This window comes from Pinus tabuliformis, chromosome 1_2 (genome assembly GCF_031772625.1).
Source record: "Pinus tabuliformis cultivar Carrire ecotype Pingquan chromosome 1_2, CPIR1, whole genome shotgun sequence".
NCBI classification, from domain to species: Eukaryota; Viridiplantae; Streptophyta; class Pinopsida; order Pinales; family Pinaceae; genus Pinus; species Pinus tabuliformis.
The window spans coordinates 947,420,534-947,447,712 of NC_142298.1; the positions used below are offsets into that span (position 1 = coordinate 947,420,534).

The 27,179-nt window shown below is 37.4% G+C and overlaps 1 protein-coding gene across 1 annotated transcript; it reads right to left on the reverse strand.

The window, feature by feature from the left end:
* Window positions 1–24,122: 24,122 nt before the first annotated feature.
* Window positions 24,123–24,915, reverse strand: LOC149209084 (casparian strip membrane protein 1). The gene is made up of 3 exons (XM_089394207.1): window positions 24,695–24,915; window positions 24,462–24,585; window positions 24,123–24,350 (listed from the first exon to the last, which is right to left on the reverse strand). The coding sequence occupies exons 1-3, from the start codon at window positions 24,913–24,915 to the stop codon at window positions 24,123–24,125; spliced, it is 573 nt and encodes a 190-aa protein (XP_089250333.1).
* Between the last annotated feature and the right edge of the window lie 2,264 nt (window positions 24,916–27,179).

Genomic DNA, 27,179 nt, shown 5'->3' on the forward strand with positions numbered 1-27,179 from the left:
CCCCCCTAATCTGAAGGGATGTTGGTGAGTCCAAGCATCGTTCTGAATCTTTCAAGCTTTTCTCTTCCAAGCGCTTTGGTGAAAATGTCTGCAATTTGCTCATTAGTGGAACAATGGTGGATATGGATTGTTTTGGCCTCAACATGATGTCGAATCAGGTGATATTTAGTATTGATGTGCTTTGTTTGATCAGGGAACTTTGGGTTCTTGGCCAACTTTATTACCGAGGTATTGTCAATCATGAGTGGAGCCGATTGTACTTGTTTTACCTGCAAATCTTCAAGAATTTTCCTAAGTCGCACAATTTCTTTTGTTTCCTCAGTTGTTGCCACATATTCTGCCTCTATTGTGGAATCTGTTGGAACTGATTGTTTGCGTGATCTCCAGGAGACAGCTCCTAATCCAAGACTTATAACATAACATGAAGTAGATACACCAGTTGCTTTGTCTCCATCGAAGTCTAAATCAGAGTATCCAATCAAGCTAAAGTCGTCCACCTGTGTATACTTGAGTCCAAAGTCTTTAGTTCCCTTCAAGTACCTTAGAACGTTTTTTGCAGTAGACTAATGTCCCTCACAAGGCTTTTGCATAAACCCGGAGAGGATTCCAACAAAAAACAAAATGTTTGGTCTGGTAGTTGTTAGGCAGTTGAGACTTCCTACAAGCTGTCTATACTTTGTTGAATCCTCAAATTCTTTTCCTTCAATGGATGTGAGCTTTATGTTTTGTTCCATTGGAGTAGTAAGAGGATTGCATTCTATCATGCCAAACTTGTTCAACAGATCTCCAATGTGCTTCTTTTGAGAAAGGAATATGGAATTCGGATGTTGAGCTACTTCAATACGAAGATAGTAATGAACATAGCCCAGATCAGTCATTTCAAAACCTTTCCTCAATTCCTTATTTATGGATGCAATGTAGATCTCATTGTTCCCTATCATAAAAAGATCATCTACATATACCACAAGATATACAACTGTTTTTCCAACCTTCTTGACAAAAAAAGTTGCATCAGCAAGATCATAATGTTTGAAATTGAGTTTCAAGAGATGCTCAGTTAGTTTTTCATACCAGGCTCGTGATGCTTGTTTGAGGCCATACAAGGATTTCAAAAGTTTGCATATTTTATGCTCAAGTCCTTTCATAGAAAATCCTTCAGGTTGGGACATAAACACATTCTCTTTTAGAGCTCCATTCAAGAAAGTAGTTTTTACATTAATTTGATGGACTTTCCAACCATTATAAGCTGCTAGGGAAAAGAGTGTCTAGATGGTAGCCCATTTTGCTATGGTGGCAAAAGTCTCCTCTTAATCAACCCCTTCCTTCTGTGCAAAACCTTTTGCGACAAGCCTAGCTTTGTGCTTGTCAAGTGAGCCGTCAGCTTTATACTTGTTCTTGTATACACACTTGCAACCAATTGGTTTGGTTCCTAATGGAGGATCAACCAGCTTCCAAGTGCCATTTTTTATCAGGGAATCATACTCCTCTTCCATCACTTATTTCCATTCATCATGAGAAGTAGCTTATTTGAAGGAAGTTGGTTCAAAATTTGTAGACAAATTCAATTCACATTCATAAGAAAGATTACATCTCTAGATACAACAAACTTTTTATTGACTTCATCATAGAGACGGTATGCTTTGGAGGTGTTTGAATACTCCAGGAAGATACACTTACAACTTCTTGCACCGAGTTTGTTTCTATGTACCTTTGGTATCAAGGCATAACAGGTGGAACCAAAGACCCTGAGATGCTTTACCAAAGGAATGTGCCCATACTACATTTCATAGGGAGTCTTGTTTCTGATAGCATTAGATGGACATCTATTCTTTATATATACAACACATAGAACTGCATCAGCCCAGAACATCAATTTTACATTTTTGAAAAACATCATGGAGCGCACCATATTTAATATTGTCTTATTCATTCTTTTAGCTACACCATTCTATTGGGGATGATAAGGCATAGTTGTTTGATGTTTTATCCCATGTTGGCGAAGATAGTTTTCAAATTCATTTTAAGTGTATTCTTTTCCATTATTAGTGTGAACAGAGATAATATGAAATTGTGCATCATTTCAATCCATCTATGAAAGTTCTTCAATGTTTGAAAAGCATCAGATTTGTTCTTCAATAAATAAACCCAACACATTCTGGTGTAGTCATCAATAAATGTCATCATATATTTATTTCCATTTGCAGAAGGAACAGGCCTTGGACCACATAAGTCTGAATGAATGAGTTCAAGTTTTCTATGTGCTCTTGAATGTGAATCATGAAAAGACTATTTTCTATGCTTTCCTAGAATGCAAGCATCACATTGCTTAGGTTTCCTAGGAATTGTAGGCAAACCAGTAACACCATTTTTCTGCAACAAGCGGAGGATGTCATAGTTCAAATGTCCAAATCTAGCATGCCATAATAAACTTGATGGAAGTGTACCTTCTTCATAATAAGAATTGTATTAGAAATGTTGTGCATGAGCAGAGGTACCCTGTAGCTTGAGAAGTCTTTCTTCTTCTATCCCCCTCATGACAAGTGAGTGGTCAGATGCTTTTCTCACCTCAAGGTTGCCATCAAACATATGAATGGAGTGACCTTTCTGGCGGATGTGGACCAAGGAAAACAAGTTTCTCTTCTGCTGTGAGAGATATAGAACATGATGGAGAAAGAAGTTTGGAAGACCAGGCAATTTAAGCCTGATTGTATCAAGCCCTGATGGCTTGAGTTTTGATTGGTCTACAAAGTATACTGCTCCATCAACATTGTCAGTAAATTCTTCAAAAAATATTTTCTATGAGTCATGTGTCAAGTTTCTCCCGAATCAAGCAACCAATCATTTTTCCAAGAAGCAAGTGAAGCATTAAATAAGTCTTCATTTACTCCAATATTACATTGTGCCACAACATAATGAGTGGATTCAGGTGCTTTAAATTTTCCTGTGTCTTTAGTTTCCTTTTAGTTGGTTTCTTTTCTGCTCAATTTTGTCCCAAGGTAACTTGCATGTGGAGGCATCATGTGATCCATTTCTTTTGCAGCGTATGTAGTACAAATCTGACTTTTCTCCTTGAGAGTGTCTACCCCCCTGCCTCTGAAATATCTTCCTCTTCCTCTTTGACCACCTCTTCTTCTGGAAGAATCTTGGGCAAGATTCTTTTCTTTATGAGTAAGGCACACAACCTCTTCAGAAGATTCAGGGGTTGTCTTCTTTCCAAAAGCTCTCTCTCTTTCAGCGAATTTTTTCATAAGAGAGACAAAGGCAATATCTTTGAGATTTCCATTTGCTTGCAATGACTCAAGATAATTGGAGTAAGTAGGATAAAGTGCCTTGAGAAAGGTGATCAGAGCAATATCCAATTCAACCTTAGTGGCTTTGATATCATGCATTATAGATTTTACTTCGGATGTAAGAGGAAGAGGATCATTATTTTGTAATTCAAGAGTGAAGAGTTTAATCATGAGTTGAACAACTTCAAGTGTAGAGTGTGAGTCATAGAGTTCCTTCAGTTTTTGTAAGGCTTCGAAAGCGTTTGAAAATGGTGAAATATGGCAACTCACCTCTTCACTTACAGATGCTGCAATTAATGCATAGGCTTTTTTGTTCTTATTTTCCCAAATGGCGAACTCTTTGTTTGAGGTAGGTTGTTCTGGCTCTTTGTCTTTGTCTCCAACATACACTCCTTTCCACAACTCATTGAAAATGAGGGTGTGTTTTATCTTCCGGGACCACTCAGGATAGTTCTCCTTGCCAGTGAGAACTACTCCCACAATACATAGGATTGAATGCATTGTAAAATATGAGTGCTATAAAAATACTTCTATTGGAAAAAAAATGTGCTTTTGTGGAGAAGAAAACTTCTGCCGCTAAAAAAAATTGATTCTGATATATGGAGATAGAGGTATCATTGTACAAAATGTAGTACCATACACCACAAGGTAATAGCGTTCAACATTCACCGACTGTAATATTTGATGCCATATACAATGCAACAGCTCACAGTCACTAAAAGAAAATCATACCATTCACGTAGGAAAGGAGGCTCTCACGCATAGGCTCTAGATAGCAGGGCGAGTAGTAGTTCCCTTGTCCATCCATTTTCCCACATTCTCTTCACTTGTGCGCACTTCCTCAATATTGTTCTGGTCCTCCATATCTCAATTTCCATGCTTATATTCATCTTATTATTCTTCTCTTCTCTCGAGGTCCACGGTGAGATTTTGTTCACACAAACTGGACTCTATTCAATCTAAAATATATTCACAACCCGTAATCGCCAAATCCCAAACAGAAGCCCCAGGTTTGCAATGGGTTAGTAGGACAGATAAATGTGAAGAGTTGAAGGATGAAGACGTGGGTAAGTGTGTCGGGCTATGCTGATGGGTGGCCCTCCATCGGATTGATGGAGCTGTTATCTTTTTTTAATTTGTAGGATCACATCGTCATTACACAGATTATCACCTTGCCTAAGGAATTTCCCATGGCTCATGTTGTTGCCAATAAGTTAAGGAAGAGTTCATTCATGTACTAGTGCAATCTAATCATAAAATGAACAATCCTTCTTCCTGTTGCGGGGATATGCAGTGATGGCAGTGGGTGTTTTCCCAATGAAAATTCACAATGCTTACAATGATGGCAGTGGGCATTTTCCCAATGCAAATTCACAATCTCAGATGGTATCAGAGGTCGTCTAAAAGAAAAGGCGAGAGCAACTGAGGCGGGAGTCTCGATTTCATCGACAAGCAGCACGCGACGAATGTAACTTATGAAAATGCTTCATAAGTTATTACTGTGATATGGGAGTGCTAGAGAGCAGCGTTATTAGACCACACCATGTCAGACCACACCAATGCAATATTCAGAGGCAGAGCATGAAAGTGGAGGAGCGTAGGAGGTTATACCAGGAAAATTGGCAGAGGGACATAGTCAAACTTCTGAAGAAATGGCATAAGGGAGTTACAAAATGGAGCTGGAAGCCAAAAATGGCACTGGATGTGATACCATGTGAGACCAAGAGGTAACTCCTCAAAAAAATTCATGATATTCATTCAGGTTGGTCTTGATTATATACATGAGGGAGAGACTGTTCATTTCATCTCTCAGTGACTCTTCATATATTCTATTATTTATTTATATCTATTACAGTTATTCACCCAATCTTGATGATTAGGTGTGAATGTCAATCACAAATATCTGGGAATAGGAATGCTCCTCCCAACCTACGAGAGCCAGTAAAACCACTCGTATTCCCCCCTGAGCCAATTTTATATTCATGATGGTTTCAGGTTCATAAGCCTTTGAATCATTCTTTCCCAAGACCACCTATGCCTAACAAACTTTAGTCAAGGTACTTTCAACATTCAAGTGGATTCACGAGCTTGAGAACTTTAAATATGGTAGTGTTCTCCCCCCTCTACAACATCCTATTAGAGGTTTTTATTTTATATAAACCTCCTCTCCTTTCAGATTACCGCATGTCCTGTGTACCCTATTGGATATTTTCCTCAGGGGTTTTGCTTTTGTCTCTCAAGATAGAGGTTGGGTAGACAACCACCTCATCCCATAATTATGTTTTCAACCATTCTTGAATATGAAATTCACTCTTCAGTCTTTCTCGTAGTTTGTAGTTGACTTATTTATTATAGCACTATGTATATTTGCCTAAAAGAAAACACTTAACAATAATTTTACATTTCCAACCACATTCATAATTCATTCAATGTATTTTACTTCAAATTCCTTTTTTTTGTAGAGAAAAGTAAACAAAAATTAATTCAAATTTACCCAGTTACTGAAAGGTATTACATCCTCCCCCTCAAGGGAAACACCATCCCATGTGTTTTCTAGCCTATGAAATAAGATGGGATATGCTTCCTGCATAAACCGTTCATCATCCCAAGTGCCCTCCTTTGGGCTAAAGTGCTTCCATTGCACCTTAGCCTCAGGATAATTGGTTTCTGCAACACCTTCGATCAACAATACCCAGGGGTTCGACAAAAATTTCTCTATCCTCTTCGACCTAAAATCATATATCATTCATTATTATTTTTTTAGTAACATTAATTGAAGTAAATCAGTAAACAAAATTTAACTATGCTACATGCACATCTTGCCAATGTATAATATTTCTAGGGTCATGTATGTATTTTTTTAACAGAGATATGTAAAACACATTGTGCATTCATATATGACTGGGTAGGGCTAGTTGATATGATACGAGACCAATCCAAGCAAGGATATAGAATGAGCCACAAAACTGAGGGGATAACTTAGGGGAACCATTCCACCTCAAGGTACTTATTTTGGGTTTCACCCTTACATAAGCATGTTTCCCTACATGAAGTTCTCCGTAGGATCTTCATTGGTTAGCATAAATTTTCTTGCAGTCCTTAGCATCTTTTAAGTTAAACAAGACCTTTTTCTCTTTAGCTTCCATTTCCTTGTGCATGTTAGGCCCTAACAATAGCTTATATTTGGGTTTGTTCTAGTTAATAGGTGTCCTACACCTCTGGTCGTATAACCCATCAAATGGGCTCATCTTCATAGAAGCGTGATAATTGTTGTTAAATGTGAATTCGACTAAGTGAATATAGTCTTCCCACTTGGGTTGCTTCATCACATACATTGTAAGCATCTCTGCTAACACTTGATTTACCCATTTAGTTTTCCTATCCGTTTGAGGGTGGGAAGCAATAATAAATTTTACTTTTTTTCCCAAATCAGTGAAGAGATATTTCCAAAAGGAGGAGGTGAACTTTACATCTCTATCTAAAATAAAAATTTTAGGTATTTCATGAACCCTAAAAAATATCTTTCATAAAAATATCAACAACTTGCACAACCTTATAGGTTGACTGTATCGAAATAAAATGAGCAGTTTTACTTAGTTTTTCCACTGCCACCATTATCAAATCATTTTGTTTCCTCGTCTTTGGTAATTCTGTGATAAAGTATAATGTCACTATTTCCCATTTCACTTCAGGGATGGGTAAGGGTGGAGTAGGTCAGCGGGGTGTTGATGTTCCAACTTCAGCTATTGGAATTCCAAGAATTGTGCCAAGTATTAGGTTATCTCATTTTTCATACCTAGTGAGAAGTAGTCATTTCTTAATGCTATGATCATTTTTGGATACCCTAGATGTGCAACATATGACTTTCTATGATATTCATCAAGACTAAATTTCTTAATAGCTTGCTGTTTGGGTACATAAATTTGACTTTTATAGGTCAATAAACTCTCATTATTAATGTTGTAAAGCAACCTCCTCTCAGAGTTATATTCTTGTTTGGCTTTTTGCCGCATCAAATGATGTTGAGGATCCTTTATGGCATCTTCCCAAATATTATTAGTAAAATAATATTTTACTTGAATGAAGGTAATTTCATATATACAAAACCTCCTACTCAAAGCATCTCCCACGTGATTCTCTTTTCCTTTTAAATGTTTAATGTTGAAGTTGAATTGGATTAGAAATGTGGCCCATCGTATTTGATGGGAATTTAGGTTTGGATGATTAAAGAAATTGGTTAACCTATTATGATTTGTCATTAAAATAAAATTCTTTCCCAGAAAGTAGTGTTGCCAAAATTTCAAAGCATGGACTACCATAGTAACTTCCCGATCATAGGAAGAGTATTGTTGTTCATGTTATTTTAATTTCCACAATTCATAGGCCACTACTCAACCTTCCTACATCAATACACCACCTACCCCAACTTGACATGCATTAGTACAGAATATAAATTCTTTGTCTGTGTCTTCTATTCTTAAAACTCGTGTGGTAGTTAGTAAGTGTCTTAGCTGATCAAATCTTTGTTGACATTTAGTGGTCCACATAAAAAATTTCCCTTTGTTTTGTAGGGAAGTTAAAGGGTAGGATACTCTAGAAAATATTTCTATAAAATGACGGTAATAACTAGCTAAACCTAGGATAGAATGGACATCTGCAATATTTTTAGGGAAAGGCCACTCCATTATAGTTTTAATCTTCTTTGGGTCCACTGCTATGCCTTATTTTGTAATAATATGTCCTAGATATTGTATTTGTTCCTTGTAAAAATCACATTTACTGTATTTGGCATATATTTGATGCTCTCGCAAGGTTTGCATCACAATTTATAAATGTTTCTGATGTTCCTCCATGTTTTTAGAATAAACCAAAAAGTCATTAATAAAAATCAACACAAATTTGTCTAGGTATGTTAGGGTCCCACCCTAACCCCCTTATTTATGTAATGGGATCACGTCATAGTCAAGAGTCAATAAAGCCCATATTAATAATTGTAAGTGGTTAATCCGCAATTAATGACGGAACCACAGTTAGTTGCAAATGGGCCGTAGTATTAGATAGATGGTATTAATAAAACCCACGGTATTGGCCCGTGGTATTGCATGTATGAGTCATATATAAAGGATAGAGACTCCCTGCGAGGAGCATTGTGTCTTATTTTGTAGTTGAGCTCTGCTCTATTGGAGGTTGCCCCCTCGAAGAGGCAAGTGAACATTACTCTCTGAATAATAAACTCATTGATATTCTATGTTCTGGGTATCTTTTCTTCGCATATTCTGTATTTGGGTATCATTTTTGCAGGTTAAGAGCATAACAAGTGGTATCAGAGTACTTTACAGGGCCGGTGGGATCTCCATTTCTTAGCAAAAAAAAATTTGGCTGGAGACGTGTTCCAGCGTCTTTAAACCACGGGATCTGTCGTTGAGCGCATAAACCTGCGGATTTGGGGAGGCATGCACGCAGGAAATACAAGAGGTGGTCACGTCTATTGGACTCCCTTGTAACCCTTTTGGTACCCCTTCGAGTAGTAGTGCATTAGACAAAATCGCGCACAGATTGTCTTCCACGTACCCTCTAGGTATATTGGAAGCCCCCTAGGCTCCCTTGAAACCTTGCAATAGATAAATTGTCAGTCGTCTTGCGGCTACAGTACACCGAGAGCAACACTCTGGGAGATTACTCGCCCATACGATAGTGTAGTCGAGTTGTACGGCTAAGGGTACGGTCGATCCTCCTTAGTTAGAGCCCTGAAACATTGGGCCGAGTACTACTGCCAGACCCTTATGTATATTGCGATCTGTAGCACTTGACACCCCTCAAGACCATAGTTCCCTTTTTCTATCAGGGGATCACACAGCATCTCTTCTAGACCCGCTTGTGCAAAGGGGTGCAGCAGCAGCAGACATCAGTCCCGCAGTCTTGAGTTCGCATATCAGCCATTCCGATCTATTAGATCCATCAGATCCGCAGAAGCAGTATGTTTCGCCATCATATCCGCCATTCAAATCTCTTAGATCCACCAGATCAGAGTCGTTGTGAAGGGTTCCTATATCGGGGTATAATTTTCGCAGGACTTTTGGCCGCATTGACATTTTGAGGATTTGGCTCCGTTAGGAGTTTTCATAAAAAAATAAAAAAATAAAAAAATAAAAAAATAGAAAATAAAATAAAATAAAAAATAAAAATAAAAATAAAAAGTGAGATCTTCCGAGGCGCTTATTGGTGATCTAGCCCATCAGAATCAGGACGACGCGCTGAGCACAGTGGTAGCATTCAATTATTAGTGAAAATATTTAGGCGGTCCCAAATTTTCATCACGATGGTGTATGGTAGAAACTAGAGCTCAAGCGATGGCCAATGAAAGGATGGACAAACTTGAAGAATCCATGCACACCCTCAGCCTTCAGCTTAACGGACTAAGTAGCCAGGTCGCGCAACTCATCCCGAAGGACAAGGAGCAAGCCCACGAGGAGGCGTATAATGGCAATGGATACAATGAGGGTGAGGCTAGCCACTCTCCTCACGTCTGGCACACCCACCAACCACCCAGTCAGTGACCTCCCAAGTTGGATATGCATAAATTTGACGGTTCTCACCCGTCGGCATGGATAGCACAAATGGACCAGTATTTCAAGCTGAATCATATCTTAGATGATGCGACTCAGCTTATGTTGGGGAGCATGTACTTGGACAATGAAAGGTGGCAATGGTGGGAATGGCATCAACGTTGCAATGGACCTTTTAGGACTTGGACTCAATTTACAAAAGCTCTTCAAGGCTGCTTTGAACAGGAGGACTCGTTTTTGGGTCGTCTTACTAAGCTCCGACAGAATGGTACAGTGGATGAATATATTACAGCTTTTGAAGCCTTAGCCTTCCGCACTTGGGGTCTCTTAGATGCATTCACACGGAATGTTTTATCAGTGGTCTTAAAGAAGCCATCAAAGCTCAAGTCCTACTGCACCACCCTCCCACATAGACGGAGGCTTGCAAGGTATCTCATAACGTGGAACGTGCATTAGCAGCCCAATACAGTCACCCAAATTTCTCCGCTAAAGTTTGCTCCCCATAGGCTCACAACACGACTCAAACACTTAAGGTCCAAAAGGTGTCACCTGCGGAAATGGCCGAAAGAAGAAAGCAAGGACTATGTTACTACTGTGATGAAAAATACTCCCCAGGTCATAAATGCAAGGAGCCCAATTTTTTTCAAATAGATGCCACTAACTACATCAACAGATGAAGATCCACTACTTGTGGACCATGAGGCGCTAGAAGAAGACAACCAACAGGACAATGTCCCTGACGAACCAGTTATTTCGCTACATGCGCTGGCAGCGATTTCTTCCCCTCAAACTCTCAAAATCAGAGGTTTTATTAAACATCGCCCAGTAGTAGTTTTGATTGATAGTGGAAGTACACATAATTTCATCCATCAAAAAGTCGCAGAAGCAGTGCATTGTTTTGTACGTGCAGTTTCTAACTTCCAAGTTCAAATTGCGGATGGAGGCACAATGAAATGTGAAGGCCGCTGTGTAAATTTCAAACTTCAAATGGGGGATTATCAGTTGAAAACCCACATGTTTTCCATACACATGGGGGGTTGCGACATTGTCCTCGACGCTGAATGGCTCCGCACTCTTGGGCCAATCACAATGGATGTTCAAGAATTATATATGAGTTCTAAGCAGAACAACTACACACATACCCTCCGTGGACTCCAGGCGGGAGCCCCCTCTATCATCAGCTCGCATAGGATGGAAAAATTGTTAAAAAAGGGAAATCATGGAGTTGTAGCTCAATTTAATGCCATCCAGGTAGTCGAAACAAAGCCTCTGCCAATTCATCCTGAGATGCAACAGATTTTAAATAACCATCTGCCGGTCTTTGACAATCCTCATGAGGTTCCACCCTCGCAAGGGGAACATGATCATAGCATCACCTTGGTTCCAGGGGCCCAACCCCCAAATGTGCGCCCATAAAGATATCCGTTCACCCAAAAGAATGAAATAGAAAAAGTCATCAAGGAACTTTTGGAAGCAGGTGTCATTCGTCCCAGCATTAGTCCTTATCTATCCCTAGTGGTCATGGTGCTCAAGAAAGATGGGGAGTGGCAGATGTGTCCCGACTTCAGGGCCGTCAATAAGTTGACAGTCAAAGATAAATTTCCCATCCCGGTGGTTGATGATTTGCTGGATGAACTCAATGGGGCTCAATTCTTCACTAAGTTGGATCTTCACTCAGGCTACCACCAAATTCGCATGAAGGAAGTCGACATCCCCAATACTGCTTTCAGAACTCATGAAGGCCATTATGAATTCCTGGTCATGCCATTTGGTCTTTGTAATGCCCCCTCTACTTTTCAGAGCCTTATTAACCACATTCTCAAACCATATCTCAGGAAATTTGTCCTTGTCTTCTTCGATTGCATCCTCATCTATAGTTGCACTTGGGCCGCACATCTTCAACATGTAGATCTACTCTTGCAACTTCTCCGCAAGCATAAATTATTTTTCAAGATTTCCAAGTGTTCGTTTGGCATGGAAGAAGTAGAGTATTTGGGCCACATTGTGGGGTGTGAAGGTGTCAAGGTGGACCCCAAAAAGATCCAGGCAATGCAGGAATGGCCTCAACCTAAGACCTTGAAGAGCTTGAGAGGATTTTTGGGTCTCACAGGCTATTATCGTAAATTTGTCTGCAACTATGGTCGCATAACGAAGCCCCTCACCCAACTCCTAAAGAATTATTGATTCTTCTGGAATGAGGAAGCACAATAGGCCTTTACAGCTCTAAAAAATGCCATGTGTTCCACTCCAGTCTTAGCACTCTCTGACTTCACCAAATATTTTGTCATTGAATGTGATGCTTCAGGTACAGGTATTGGGGCGGTCTTAATGCAGGAAGGGTGACCGATGCCCTTAACAAGCCAACAACTCAATGGGAGGAATCTGGGCCAATCTACCTACGAGAAGGAAATGATGGCCATCTTACATGCAGTCGAGACCTAACGACCTTACTTATTGGGGCGACATTTCCAAATCCGCACAGATCATCACAGTCTTAAATATTTTTTGGAGCAACGCCTATCCTCCCCACAACAAAATAAATGGCTAGCCAAAATGCTGGGATATGATTATGAGATCATTTACAAGAAAGGGAAAGACAATAGTGTAGAAAATGCATTATCTCGCCAATTTGAGGAGGAAAGTACTCTGCTAGCAATTTCCCTCCCCATTCCAGAATGGATTGAAGAGGCTCGCAGGGAATGGTTTTCACACCCCAGGCTCTCCCAACTCATTTCTCAATTGCAGGTAGATCCAAATTCCACCAAGGGCTACTCGTGGCAGGATGATATTCTTCGCTACAAGGACAGAGTCATAATATCACCAACATCCACCCTCAAAAGTCACATTTTGGCGGAATTGCACTCATCTCCCATTGCAGGACATTCGGGCTTTCAGAAGACGTATGCTCGCACCAGAAGATCATTTTTTTGGATAGGCATGAAAAAGGATGTGATGTCTGTCAACGCTACAAAGGGGAAACCGTCAACACACTAGGCACATTACAACCATTGCCCATTCCGGGATCAATTTGGACGGAGGTTTCTATGGATTTCATTACAGGTCTTCCAAAGCCAGGGAACAAGTCAGTCATCATGGTGGTTGTGGACCGACTGTCAAAGTATGCTCATTTCTGCGCCCTACCCCACCCGTTTACACCATCTTTGGTTGCTCAATCTTTCATGGATCAGATCTTAAAATTTCATGGCATGCCCACTTCTATTGTGTCCGACCGTGACCCGATCTTCACCAGTAATTTTGGCAAAAACTCTTCAGAATACAAGGCACTCAACTCAAACTTAGTACTTCCTATCATCCACAAATATATGCTCAAACCGAAGCCGTCAACAAATGTCTAGAAACCTACCTTAGATGTTTCACTTCAGAAAAGCAACACCTTTGGGTACAGTGGTTACCTCTGGGTGAATGGTGGTATAACACCAACTATCATGCCACCACCAAAATGACTCCCTATGAAGCAGTATATGGTCAACTCCCACCTTCACCTACTTCGTATCTCAAGGGATGATCAAAAGTACAAGCAGTGGATCAACTCCTACAACACCGTGCAACCATGCTCGCCCATCTTCGAGAGAATCTTCATCAAGCTCAGAACCGCATGAAGCAACAGGTAGACCAACATCGCTCAGAGCGCCACTTTCAAGAAGGGGATCAGGTCTTTTTACGGCTACAACCATATAAGCAAACATCACTAAAGGACAAGGGGTGTCAGAAACTCTCTCCCAAATTCTATGGACCATATCAAGTACTTCAGCGCATTGGAGAAGTGGCCTACAAGTTGGCCTTGCCACCTACTGCAAAAATCCATCCAGTTTTCCATGTCTCATGCCTCAAGAAAGTGATTGGGAACAATTTTAGAATTCAGACCAGTCTACCTGAATTAGATGAAGAAGGGTCCATCTGGTTTCAACCCGAATAGGTCCTAGACACACGAGACAAGCAACTGCGCGGCTGCATGATTAAGGAAGTCCTCGTCAAATGGAAAGACACCTCTCTGGAAGATGCAACTTGGGAACCAGCCACTATTCTTCAGCAGTTTCCGCAGCTTCAGCCTTAAGGACAAGGCTCGTCTTAAGGGGGAGGGCATGTTAGGGTCCCACCCTAACCCCCTTATTTATGTAATGGGATCACGTCATAGTCAAGAGTCAATAAAGCCCATATTAATAATTGTAAGTGGTTAATCCACAATTAATGACGGAACCACAGTTAGTTGCAATGGGCCGTAGTATTAGATAGATGGTATTAATAAAACCCACGGTATTGGCCCGTGGTATTGCATGTATGAGTCATATATAAAGGATAGAGACTCCCTGCGAGGAGCATCGTGTCTTATTTTGTAGTCGAGCTCTGCTCTATTGGAGGTTGCCCCCTCGAAGAGGCAAGTGAACATTACTCTCTGAATAATAAACTCATAGCTATTCTGTGTTCTGGGTATCTTTTCTTCGCATATTCTGTATTTGGGTATCATTTTTGCAGGTTAAGAGCATAACAAGGTACAGATGCAATATCCCATTCATCAGACATGTGAATGTAGTTGGGGAAATAGTTAGTCCAAATGACAAAACTACAGATTCATAATGTCCATAGAGGGTAGTAAATGTCATCTTATGAATGTCTTCCTCTTTTTATTATTATTTGATGATAGCCATACCGTAATTCAATTTTCAAGAACATTGTAGCACCTTTGACTTGATCAAACAAGTAATAAATTCTTAATAAATTCTTGGCAGTCGGTACTTACTCTTAAGAGTTAATTTTCATAGTTGTTGGTAATCAATGCATAACCTTAAAGTGTCATCCTTCTTCTTAACAAATAGCATTGGGGCTCCCTATGGTGATATGTTGGGGAGAATATAATTTTTGTCTAATAAATATTGTAATTTAATATTTAATTCTACTAATTCTATTATACTCATCTTATAGGGTGCTCTCGACACTCGGGCAACTCTTGAGATTAAATCAATGGTGAAATCTATGTCTCTTTTCAGTGCTAGTCCTAGTATTTCCTTAGGAAATACATCTACAAAATATTGGACTATTGGTAAATTTTCTAACATGGCTTCTTTCTCCTTAGAACTAACATATCCCACCTGCATTGGATAAATTTGGCATCCCTTACGCATACACTTGCCTAATTGGGAGGAAGTAATTTGTATTAACTGCACAAGACTCCTGATTCCTTGCAATTCGCACCTCACTCTTGCCTTATTGAAGAATTTGACAGTATTTTCCTTACAATTAACAAGAGACCAATGGGCCTCCAACCAACCCATCAAAATTAAGATATCATAAGACCCTAGAGGCAAAACATTGAAATTTACCTTTATAGGTTGATCTCATAGCTCCACCAAGAAATTCTCTACCTTAGCTTCCACTCGTCTTTTCACTCTTGTATCTAGTTGGACTAGTCATTTTGAATTTGTAAACTTGTAATTGACACAATTATACCAAATTAGGACTTATGTAACTTAAACTAGCTCTTAAATTTATTAAAATAGAAACAATGTGTTTGAAGATCTTACCTTCAACTTCAATCATGTTGGGATGGTATTCTGCTTGACGATCTTCTAATGCATCATTAATTTTGGGTATACTTTTTTTTGCTTTGCCCACTATTGAAGCTTCTTCAATGTTAGATACTAGCTCAATCCTCCCATGATTGGGGCAGTTCTTCACATAATATGGTCCCCCATAGCCCCAACATTACAGGGGCAGTTTTTATAGTTCCCTACATTCAGGTTTGGGGCGTTCTTCTACTGTCTTACATTAATTCTAATGATGCACTTTATGCTAATCCCTCTCTCCAATTTTTCCTTGCTTCCCTTTATGGGTACTCTTGAAATTGGCAGCTTTATTATTTTTGTTTTTCTTCATATTTCTCTGCCCTTTTTAACAACCTAGTTTTTATTGTTATCTTTCTTCTGCATCTGCTAGTAGAAAATTCGAGCTTTTCTTATAGCATCATCCATGATAGCTTTGGGGATTTCAAATTCCAATCATTCCTTCACGTGCATGGGTAAGCTACTAATAAATCTGTGAACTTTGGCTTTTTCCTCCTATATATATGGTACATACCATAGTAGGGAGGTAAATTTTGCTACATATTCATCCATGGTTAACTATCCTAGTTGCAAATCATGAAATTATTTTATTTTATCTTCAAACAATTGTTCCATTAAATATTCCCGTTTGAAATCTTTCTATAATGTTTTCGAGGTGACTATTTATTCATTAATTCCATGCATTGCCTTAACCTCCTCCCACCACAGGGTGTTCATTCCGTATAATTGATAGATGGCTCATCGAGCTTTTAAATATTCATCATATCCATAAATTTGGATGTATTGTTCCATGTTAACCAACCACAATTTCGCTACCTCCTAAGCTTCACCATCATAGCAAGGGGGGTTTTATCTTCTTACACTCCCCCTATAATTTCACCTTCCTTTTCTTAACTTTATTTTTCATATCAATCCCAAAGGTATTACCAGATTATCTCTCATGTGTTTCATGGTCTCCCTCAAATTCTTGTGTTTGACTCCCTTCTAGAATACTATCCTCTCTTCTCTTGTGAGATTCTACCAGATTATCATTATCAGTACTTTGGTTTTGAGTCCCGATGGTTATCTTTATCTGTCAAACTTTTCATAATGTTCTCCTATTATTTTGTTAAAACTTGTTGTCTACTCTGAGAGTTTCCATGTCAATTCTTAGTTGCTACACAGTCTCGATTAATGCAGCAATTGTATGACAAGACTCATTCTCAAATTGGATCAAAAATTTTGGGTTGGTTCCTCCAATAGCGATTGAAACAAATCCTTCAGAAGGTCTCACTGGGCATGTGAATGTCATATTACTACCTCTCCTCATAATGATTTCCACGTGAATCACACAAAACAACTTATTATTAGTCATTTTTGCCAAATCAGGTGAAAGTGTCGCAAACACGGGTTTGATACCACCTGTAACATACCATGATAACCAACAAATTTTTTTTCCACCTACCCTAATTACCAAATTATGAGTGTGCCAACATATGTAAAAACCAACTTAATGCACATTTTCTTTTCTACCTATGTATCTCTAGTAAATGCTCTGATTTTTCTTTTATAAATAAAAGTCAATCTCAAGTCACTGTATACAAAACTCAAGCATCTATTAGATCGTAGGCTTAAACCCTAACACAACATTCTATGTCAAAAACCGTTTGATGCAATACATTGGATTAGGACTTATTATTTCATACATGCTTATACATTAACATGTTGTGGATAGCATAACACCAATCTAACATTTGATTCATGATGAAAAATATGTGATACCTATGACCTTGGTAATCTCCTAGAAGTAAATATATTAGTAGGTGTGCATACATAAATCTTCTTCTCTTACCACTTCCAGATGTCATCTTGGTAGTAGGGTCATTAATAGAGGAACTCTCGATAAAGTGGTTTGATTCCAACCATCTAGAGTTTGCTCATGTTTTGGGGATTTGGGAGAAGATCCACGACCCAAGCAAGTTAGAATTCGATCGAACAACTATAGTGAAAACTACTAGTTACATGTAAGTGATTGCCCCTTTTGACGTTACATTGTGCATTGTTCCATTCTCTACCGGTATATTGTCACTTGCAACCTTGGAGAAAAATCTATGAGTGGTGAATACCGATATCATGATGTGCACCCTATTAGGTAGGCTTCTTACACACTTCCTATTCTAAATGTTTTCATGGCCTTCAATTCTTGCCCCTTCCGATATCTTTAATCATCTTGTTCCTAACTCACTTTCCAAAATTTTAGTAGGGTGGCGAAATGTACAGAGTCGAACCGACCCTCACGACAGGCTTAGGTAAGGTTTGGATACTCAATCTAATTTTTCAAAATAAATATCTTCCAAAAACGCCTAATCTAACTCTAGGATTCTCGTCATGGCTGTGCAGGTACAATCCACGACCATCCTCTAGTAGTCATTCTTTTTACTATGCACAAGTTTCAGAGGTATTTCCTTAAGGGGTTTTAATATTATCTAAAAGATAGTTTCCCTTGATTGGAATAAATATTTTCTTTATTTCTTACCAGTTGCTAGCTCTTCTAAATAAATTTAGTTCATAATTAACTATTTTTTGAGTTGCAAGTACAAACCCTAATTCCACACACCCTAGTTTTGGTTTTGCTTCCTAACGTTGTGTCTCCAGAGGTAAAAGGGTTGTTGCTCCTCTTGTTTTGGGTCTGACTATGTATTTGGTGACCTCCTTTACACTGGAAATGTTGTGTCCTTCCTTAAATATGTTGACTATAGTCCTATGGGCGTAGTTATTCTCTTGTCAGTAAATTATGAAGTTTCTTAACCCTGGAAATCCTTTCCAAGGCTCGATTGTTAATTTTGTTTCTTTTTTTCTATAACCCCATGAGGTTATTTATAACCATATAAGCGTTACCTGAAAAATCCCTTTGCACAACACTTTATTAATTCATGCACAATCGCATGGCTTTATTTTCTTATGTGGTTGGGAATTCAACTCAGTTCTATATATTTCCTCAATTCAAGAAGTAATGTGATAAATATTTCCTTATGGCAGGATTTACAGTCCAACTGTGAATTTTCCATGTTTGATAAGTATGGATATTTAGTTTATATTTTATTTCATTAATTTATTATCATACATGTTTAGATATCAATTATTTTTGTATCCTCTATGTGATTTTCCTTGTTGAGTTAAGTGTATTCTTGTAATTGTATCTTGTTGTCTACTCAGTCTCTAATTATTTACACACATCAATTTTCTTTTTGTTTTATTAACTTATAGCACCAAGGTTCTATGGGACTCATTTTGGGTTGTTGGTCACCCAACTCGACCCAGAGTCTAACCATTTGACCCCTTTCTAAAAAAAGAAACATTGTAGCGAGAAGTGTTTGTCCTCGCAGCCAAACAAATTCTTAATATCCAAGGTACCATACATAACATTTGTTAAATAGAAAATAGAAATAAATTATGAATAAAGAGAGTAACCCTGTAACACTTCATTGTATCACTTCATTCTATCAGCCAAGAATAGATAAAACCCTAGGGTAGTAACACAAACATCTCAAATACTTATTTGTTTTCTCTTTTCAACCACAAAGTTCAAGTAACAGGAATGTTCCCCCCAACCTACGAGAGCCACTAACACCACAAGCACTCCTCCCTAGCCAATTTCATAGTCAACATGGTTTCAGGCTTATAATCCTTTGAATCAGTCTTTCTGAAGACCACTTGGTCCCAACCACCTTCAGTCAAGGTGCTTTCAACATTCTAGCGGCTTCACTAGCTCTAGAACTTGAAATATGGCAGTGTTCTCCCCTCTCTACAACATCTTGTCAGAGGTTTTTATTTTATAACAATATCCTCTCCTTTCATTTTTCCTCTATACCATATTGGATCTTTTCCATAGGAGTTTTGTTTTTGTCTCCCACAAGAGAGTTTAGGCAGGCAACCGCCTCATCCCATAATTATTTTTCCAATTGTTCTTGAATATGAAATTCACTTTTCATTCCTTCCCTTATTTTGTAGTTGACTTATTTAATATTGCATTATATCTATTTTCCTAAAAAAAGGCACTTACCAATATTGACAACCACATTCATAATTCATTCCATGTTTTCTACTTCTAGTTCTAATTCTTTTTATACAATAAAGTAAGTAAAAATTAAAATTCAATGCTACCGGGTTACTTACAGAAAAATATAATAATAATAATAATTTTAAAAGCCAACTTTAATGCAAATTTAAATTCATCTTTTTCTATTTAAAATATAAAATATAAAATATTGTTAAATTTACCCAACAAAAATTTTATTTGATTATAAATTTATTTATTTAAAAAAAAATTACTTAACAAAAAACATAACTATTTGTATTTATGAATGATTAATAAAACTAGAAAATGATTGTTTTAGTGGATATGTTGTGTCATATTAAATAAAAACAAAAGAATAACTACTACATATATAACTAAAAAATAAATAAGTAACTATTTAAAATATATATACACAATAACATCTATAAAAACAAGTAACATAAATTCAGCTTATCGTGGAATATGTCAAACATCTAAATGATAAAAATTTACCCTATCGTTACTTATAAATATACAGATTTAAAATATTTCTACCCTAAAAAATTTATATAATTTAAAAAATTATACACCATTGTCAAACATCTAAATGATAAAAATTTACCCTATCGTTACTTATAAATATACAGATTTCAAATATTTCTAACCTAAAAAATTTATATAATTTAAAAAATTATACACCATTTATTTTAAAAAAAGGAACACTCTTGCTTCAAATTTATAATATAAAATATAATTATTTAAAAAAAATCAAAGAGTAGTTTTAATAAGACACTCATGGACTAAATAATAATGATGATGATGATGGTTAACGTCCGTTGAGACCAAATATTGGTCTATCGGACCTAAAGAAACAAATTATTTATTTTGATTTAAGATTTTATTCCTATGCTCAAAAAGCTTGGAGAGAAGCCTCCTGAGCTCACTATAATTTTGACATTGTAAAAGGCTAGGAAGGTCAATATTGTAACAAAGATTGTGAAACTGAGATCTAATGTGGTTGTACAAGGGGTACTCTAAGAGGAAGTGGTTTTCATCCTCGATGTTCCTATTCTCACATATATGGCATATCCCTTCCATCCATGGCGTTTTAGGAACTGCCCAACGACCTGTTTCACTATGGAGCTCATGAGAATTCGTTCTAATCTTTGCTATATTAATTTTCTTCTTTGAGCTAGTTAAAAGAGAGAGATACTTTTGATCTTCTAGGGTGGGGTTGATGACCTTCTTATAATAACTTAATTTTCTTTTAGCCGCTAAATCTTTCTCACACCACATTTTTTCTTTGAACTTAGAAGTAACAATATCTTTAATGTTATTTTTATGTTTTGTAATGCATCATTCTCGTTGATCTCCCAATAGTTTAACCAGGCCCTTGTGTCTTTATGCCACCCGCGATTGAGCCTTAGGTGGTTTTGGTTGGAATTTAAAGCTAGCTTAGGAAGTCTATGATCGTCTATGTTATTGAGTTTGTGCTTGTACAACAGAAACCTAATCATAGCTAGGCTCTCAATAAGGGAAAGACCTCCTTCTATAAGGAGAATAGGATAGGGTGTATTACTTTTAATTTTCAGGTTATAAGTTATAAAACACTTTTGGATTTTCTTAATCTTTCTCCATGCTTCTCTGGAGATGCTGCAACCCCAAACCTCACAACCATATAAGATAATAGGCATGACTAAAGTTTCAAAGAGGAACTTCTTTTATCCCACATTACGAGGTTTGCTGTTTTACAATTATTTTCAAGACGAAAATAAGCTTTCCACCCCCCATTAATCCTTTTCTCAATGCTATGGTTCAAGTTGAGCTTATGATGAATATCAATTCCTAGGTACTTGTAATAATACACTTCCTCCAAGTTATTATTGTAATACATAAAATTAGTGTAAGTGTCCTTCTTGGATTTGATAGTCATAACTTTTGTTTTGTCATTGTTAACAGTCATACCCATGGTAGAGCAGAAATCCTTAAGAAGCCTGAGTTGCTTATCAAGATCAGATGGGCACCTTGCCAAAAGAACAATATCATCATCATAGAGAAGAAGGATGACGACTATCCGAGCTAAGATAATGCCATCACATCCTGCTTCCTCTAAATAGCCTTCAAGCTTATCGATGTGAATGCCAAATAGGGTAGGGGAGAGGGAGCAACCTTGTTTAACTACGATGTTACACTTAATATCTTTTGACCACCCCTCATTGCTCTTTAGCTTGGCAATTACATTCTCGTATAACCTTATAGCGAAAGCTCTCAACTTAAGAGGAACCTTTAGCTCTTCTAATCTATTCCAAAGGTTGTATCTAGGAACCGTATTGAAATCCTTTCTAAAGTCCACAAAGTAACAAAATAAATTGGATTTATCATTACGACATTCCTCCGCAATGATCATAAGCGTAACGAGGTGGTTTTTTGTTGAGTGATGCCTTCTGAAACTTGCTTGGCCTTTAGCCCGCTTACCTTCACTTTCAAGCCACATGCTGTAAAATTTTTTTCTAAAATACTACCATATAACTTGGCTAAGAGAGGGCTGATCATAATTGTTCGATAATTAGAGGGGTTATTTATATCCCCACTTTTAAAAATAGGGCTAATGAGGCTTTCAGTCCAAGGTTTAGGGAACCCTTGCTTGACTTCTTGATTTAAAAGCTTGTGAATGTGGGGGATGAGGACAAGACCTCCAATTTTTAAGATTTTCGCCTAGTAACCTTCAATGTCCTTAGCTTTCCCATTAGCGAGGCGATTAACCCAAAACTTAATGTCTTCTAAAGAGAAAACTTCTTTCGTTGTCAGCAGGGTTTCCAACTTATCCATGACATTTGGAGATTCATAAAGCTTTTTAAGATAAGAATTCCAATCGTGAAGAGCAATTTTATTATTATCTTTAGTCTTCCTAGTCAGAATCTGCCTCCAAAATTTCTTAATTACGTTGATAAATGTGTTTATTTTTATTATTATTCTTAATTATAGTGTGGATAATAAGGTTTTAAATTCCATAAAATATTATATAATATTCTTATTACTGTATAAAAATTAAAAGCTTGGATTTATTTGTAAAGTAGTTATCAAATTTTTTTAATTGAATTCATTAATTAAAAATATGATGTAAATTGTCATATAAAATGAATTATGATTTTTTGTTCCTATAATCTTACTAAGTGACAATATTGGTCCATGATATGCTCAACTAACCTATTTAAAATCTCCATTAAAAATGAGATTAAATGTCCATGATTAAAAATTTTGTTTGATAATGGTGGTGATGATGACCTTAAACTAATTTTTATTAATTTAGAAAAATTAACAACTTTAAATGTATAATGTTTCTATATATAATAATAATAATAAACAAATTATAATTTTTTAATTTTTTTTAAATTTAAAAGATATATGATGAAAACCATTTATATATATAGAGAATTTTAGTTCAATATAAGATGGATTTGTTTACTTCTTATTTTTATTTTTGAATTGATGGTCTAAATTAATTCTTAAGGGAATATGGTCAACATATTTTTAGTCTTAATGCTTATCAATAGTTGTAGTGTGTTAACGAGTTTTTTAGGTTGCATTGAATTTTAATAAATTCAAAAAATTAGATTAGTGCACTCCATCTCCAGCAATTTCTTAAGAATTTGAGATTATTCCAATTCTAATAAGTTCATATTCTAATTAGATGAGGAAATTAAAATATAACCAATTTTTTTTTAGCAAAATGGTCTATTTTATATGTGTAATTTTTTTTTCAAAGTAAAATTGACACATAATTTTTTTTATACATAATTAATCACATAAATGTATATATTGGTACGACATTCTTCTTGTTACAATTTTTTTTTTAATTATATTTATAAAAAGTTATGCTATATCAACCCTATTAATATTTTTAATGTAATTGTACTACATAATACATACATTTAGTGGCATTTTATTTTTTATAACTAAACTTAACCCAAAAAAAAGTTGTATAGTGAGTCCGGTTTCTAGAATACACTTTATTGTCATAAAATCAAAGAAAAAAATACAAGGAATTTCAACAACAAAAATTTATTTATATATTGATGATTACGTACTTGTTTCGGTCCTATCTTCTTTAGGCCAGGGCATGTCCAAAAGTAAACATTGGTTCAACCCAATATCTATATTATGCGTTATGTTAGATGACATTATAAGAAGAAAACATGACCAAGAACGCATTTAATAAGAAGCACATTGCTCAGATTATTTGTTGAGAAATGAATCTCCCAGGAGTTTGAATTCTATTGAAGCATTCATAGGGGAGAGATATCTTTCTATGATATTTGAAAAGAAAAGAAAATCAAATATCTGCATGACCAATCACATTTCTGATATTACAACTAAAAATATTGACAATGTGAAGTTTACACTGAATACATACATTTCTGATTTTACAACTTAAAAATCTTGACCTTGTGAAGTTTACACTGAATACATATATGTCTTCTCATCCTGATGATCAGAAGCACTAATGGCGACCCTATACTGCACAAAGATGACTAAGGAACCCAAATATTAAACCATACATAAAAGAAAAAGATGGACACATAACGCTGGAGTCACATAAATACCACAGAGCCACAAGCATAATCAAGAATAATATAATCTAACTTTTGCCCTAAAACTCTGCTCGGTGCCTGTGGAGAGTTGAAGCAGATAACAGGACTAGAAGAATTAGTAAGACAACTGCGGCGAAAGAGGCACCAAGAGCGCCGGTGGCTTGGTCACAGAATGAATTGAACTGTTGACAGATGGAAAACCAGTTGGTTTTGGTGTTTCCTCTGCGAGCGACATACATTATTGCCGTTGCTGCTGCTGCGCCAGATGTGCACACAGCCACCATCACCTGCAATTACAATATATATTATCTTGGTTCTTCCCTTGTATTTTTCAGGGACCAAAGCCTCATTATACATTTATATGAAAAAACCTGTGAGCAGTATGAATTAATGCATACCGTGTCGAAGAAGATGAGTAATACCCTAAAGGCTGCCGCACGGGGTCTCACTATGTCGAAGATGGAAAAGGGCAGCGATAAAAGTAGGTATAGACCCACAGTGGCATTGGCAATCACGAAGTATCTAAATCCATAATTAACAGTAAATCTCCACAATTATTTCAGAGATACAGTATGATTGAGATTCTCACTAGCTATCTGAAAAAAAGTTGGAAGAGTAGCGTTATACGTACATGAAGGCAGATAGGTTGTAGAATCTAGCATTGAATTGGAAGAATTGAGTGAAAAACTTCAGAGTTTCATTATTTGTTCCCATAGCAATAGCTGCAGAAAGGGTGGCTCCAATGGCAAGCAATCTCAGAAGAAAATCAAGAATTGCCAAACCTCTTCTTTTACGTCCCACTGGAGGCGGGAGTGGTAGCTTAGCATCAGCGCCTCCTGATTCTGCCTTCATCCTTAGGCCTGAGATTGAACTAAAGAATATAACAGGTCTGTAAGTGAACCTTACAGTGAGGCCAAAGTGGCAATACACCAAGTGGAGAGTACAGAATGAGGAATTCTGAGGACTTGGGTATGAATTCCACCTAAAGTGGCTGTGAATTTATAAACATAATCTAACAGGAGTGGACACATGTTTACATTAAACCCAGAGATACAATCCGATGATTATTGTATGGAATTAGGTTATAATCTGGGGCCATATACAGGTATTGGATGAACCTGCTTCCACAAAACCTAATTCCAAACCGAATATTCATCATTCCACCAAACCTGTCCATACCCAATTCATCATTCCCCTCAACATGCGATTGAGAGGTGTTGGCGAATGGGTACAGGTACGCAGAGCTGTTCTTTCTTCTCTAAAAATTCAATAAACGAACCATCTTTTTCGTCTACTCTGCCTGTTTTATGCAGCTTTAGATGCGATGCTGGAAAACACTTTTAATCCAGTTCTGGTTTGTTACGTGGACGGTTGCTTGATTGCAAACGTCATAGTCAAACGTTACATGCTTTTCTTCATATTATCAACTATAAAGCTTGCTAGTTGACATGGACAAAGCCTATGGGTTAGAATTTGGTCAAAGCCTGATGGGTTAGAATTTGGTGGTACGATTAGTCTATCCGTGGCCCCTAATGTTTTCTGGGTGTCTTGGATTGTGAAAATTGAATAACAATTTTAGACTTTTTTTTTTATTATTTTTTTTTATTTCATAATACTAGCGTGCTGGTTGACATGGACAAAGCCTGGTGGGCTAGAATTTGGCGGTACGATAGGCCTATCCATGGGCCCTTTATGTTCTTTTGGCGTCTTGGATTGTTAAAATAGTATGACAGGATTAGACTTTTTGAATGTAGTTATTCAATTCAAAATACCATGCTGAAACGTAAGATGATTTAATGCGTAAGATGATTTAATGTTGTTAAACGAATGTTAAATCAGCTGTAGTAGTATATGATAAGGCTTCTGGTCTGTAATAAGTTTAACGTAGATGGTTCGATACATTTAAGTAACTCAATAGTGTTTATGCATATTTATATTAACATAAATTCATACTATTTTTTTTCTCATTAAAGATTAATTCTATTAAAAGGAAGAATGGTACAATAAGAAGTTACACTCAAGAGAGGCAAGAACACATGCTGCGGGAAAGGATAGGGTATCCACCTCGTCCCCTAGAAAGGAAAGGAGAAGAGAGCTGCGCTGAGCAAGAAGAAACAAGAAGAAGAGAGGAGCAAGAGTAGAACAGAGGATTCTACCCAACATGTGTAGAATCAGTTATTCGGCACTTTTTTCCTTTCTTTTTAACAACCTTGACCCAGTCAAGAGGACTTTGCTGAACTGGCATGATTTGCAGATTGGGCTATGCTGACGGGGAGGATTCTTTGTCTGAATCCGAGGGGGAGGATTCATGATTCCTTTTCTGTGAGATTGGAGGGACATACAAATCCTCAATGTCGGTCAAGGGAGGGTCGTGTGCCAGCTTTGCTTCCATTCCTTCCTCAACCTGTTCCTCTTCATTCGAGCTGAAATCAAAGTCGTCCATTGGGGGAGGATCATGAGGCTTCCAGCTCTTGGATTTCTTCTTAGGACTGACCTTCTTCTTTTGGGTAGGTATCGTGGGACAAGAGCCCTTAAGGTGCCCTGTGTGATGGCAGTTACAGCAATGAAAGGCTGTGTTCTCATAGTCCAAGGTCTGAGTCCAATGGAAGTCTCCAATTTTGAGATTGATCTGGTCACAGAGACCTTTGCTCATGTCTATTTCTGCACAGATTCGTGAAAGGTGTATATTCCTTTTTCCCCTCTAGAGACGTCTGTGTCTAGAAAACGGCCTAGAGAATTTTCGATCCCTTGGAATACTGCAAAATGCCATAGGTGCGCTGGGAGATTTGGAAGCCTAACCCAGATGGGGAGCTTGGTGATGACTGTTGTAGAGGGATCGAGAACCAAGGGGTGAGGAATAAGCCTGCTGATCCCCAGAACCATGGGCCTGCAGTTAAAGCTTTCTGGTAGTCCTCATCTAGAACGAAGACTACTATGAAGAAGCCCTTTGAGCATAACAATACCTTGCAATTGTTGGTCCAGTTGGAGTGAATCCATTGGTAGAGGTCGGCAATGCTCGGCCATAGCCCATTTAACCTGCAAATAATGGCTTGTTCTGCGAATGTTTGGGTTTGCTCATCCAGAGTTGGATGCATGATTTCAATGGAGGGGGTTTC

Bases quoted from the DNA above. Each gene is read 5' to 3' on its own strand.
- LOC149209084 (XM_089394207.1), bottom strand. From the start codon at position 24,915: ATGAAGGCAGAATCAGGAGGCGCTGATGCTAAGCTACCACTCCCGCCT. The intron at 24,586-24,694 runs GTACGTATAACG...TTATGGATTTAG, and splicing joins TACAACCTATCTGCCTTCAT to ATACTTCGTGATTGCCAATG. The intron at 24,351-24,461 runs GTATGCATTAAT...TTGTAATTGCAG, and splicing joins TACTCATCTTCTTCGACACG to GTGATGGTGGCTGTGTGCAC.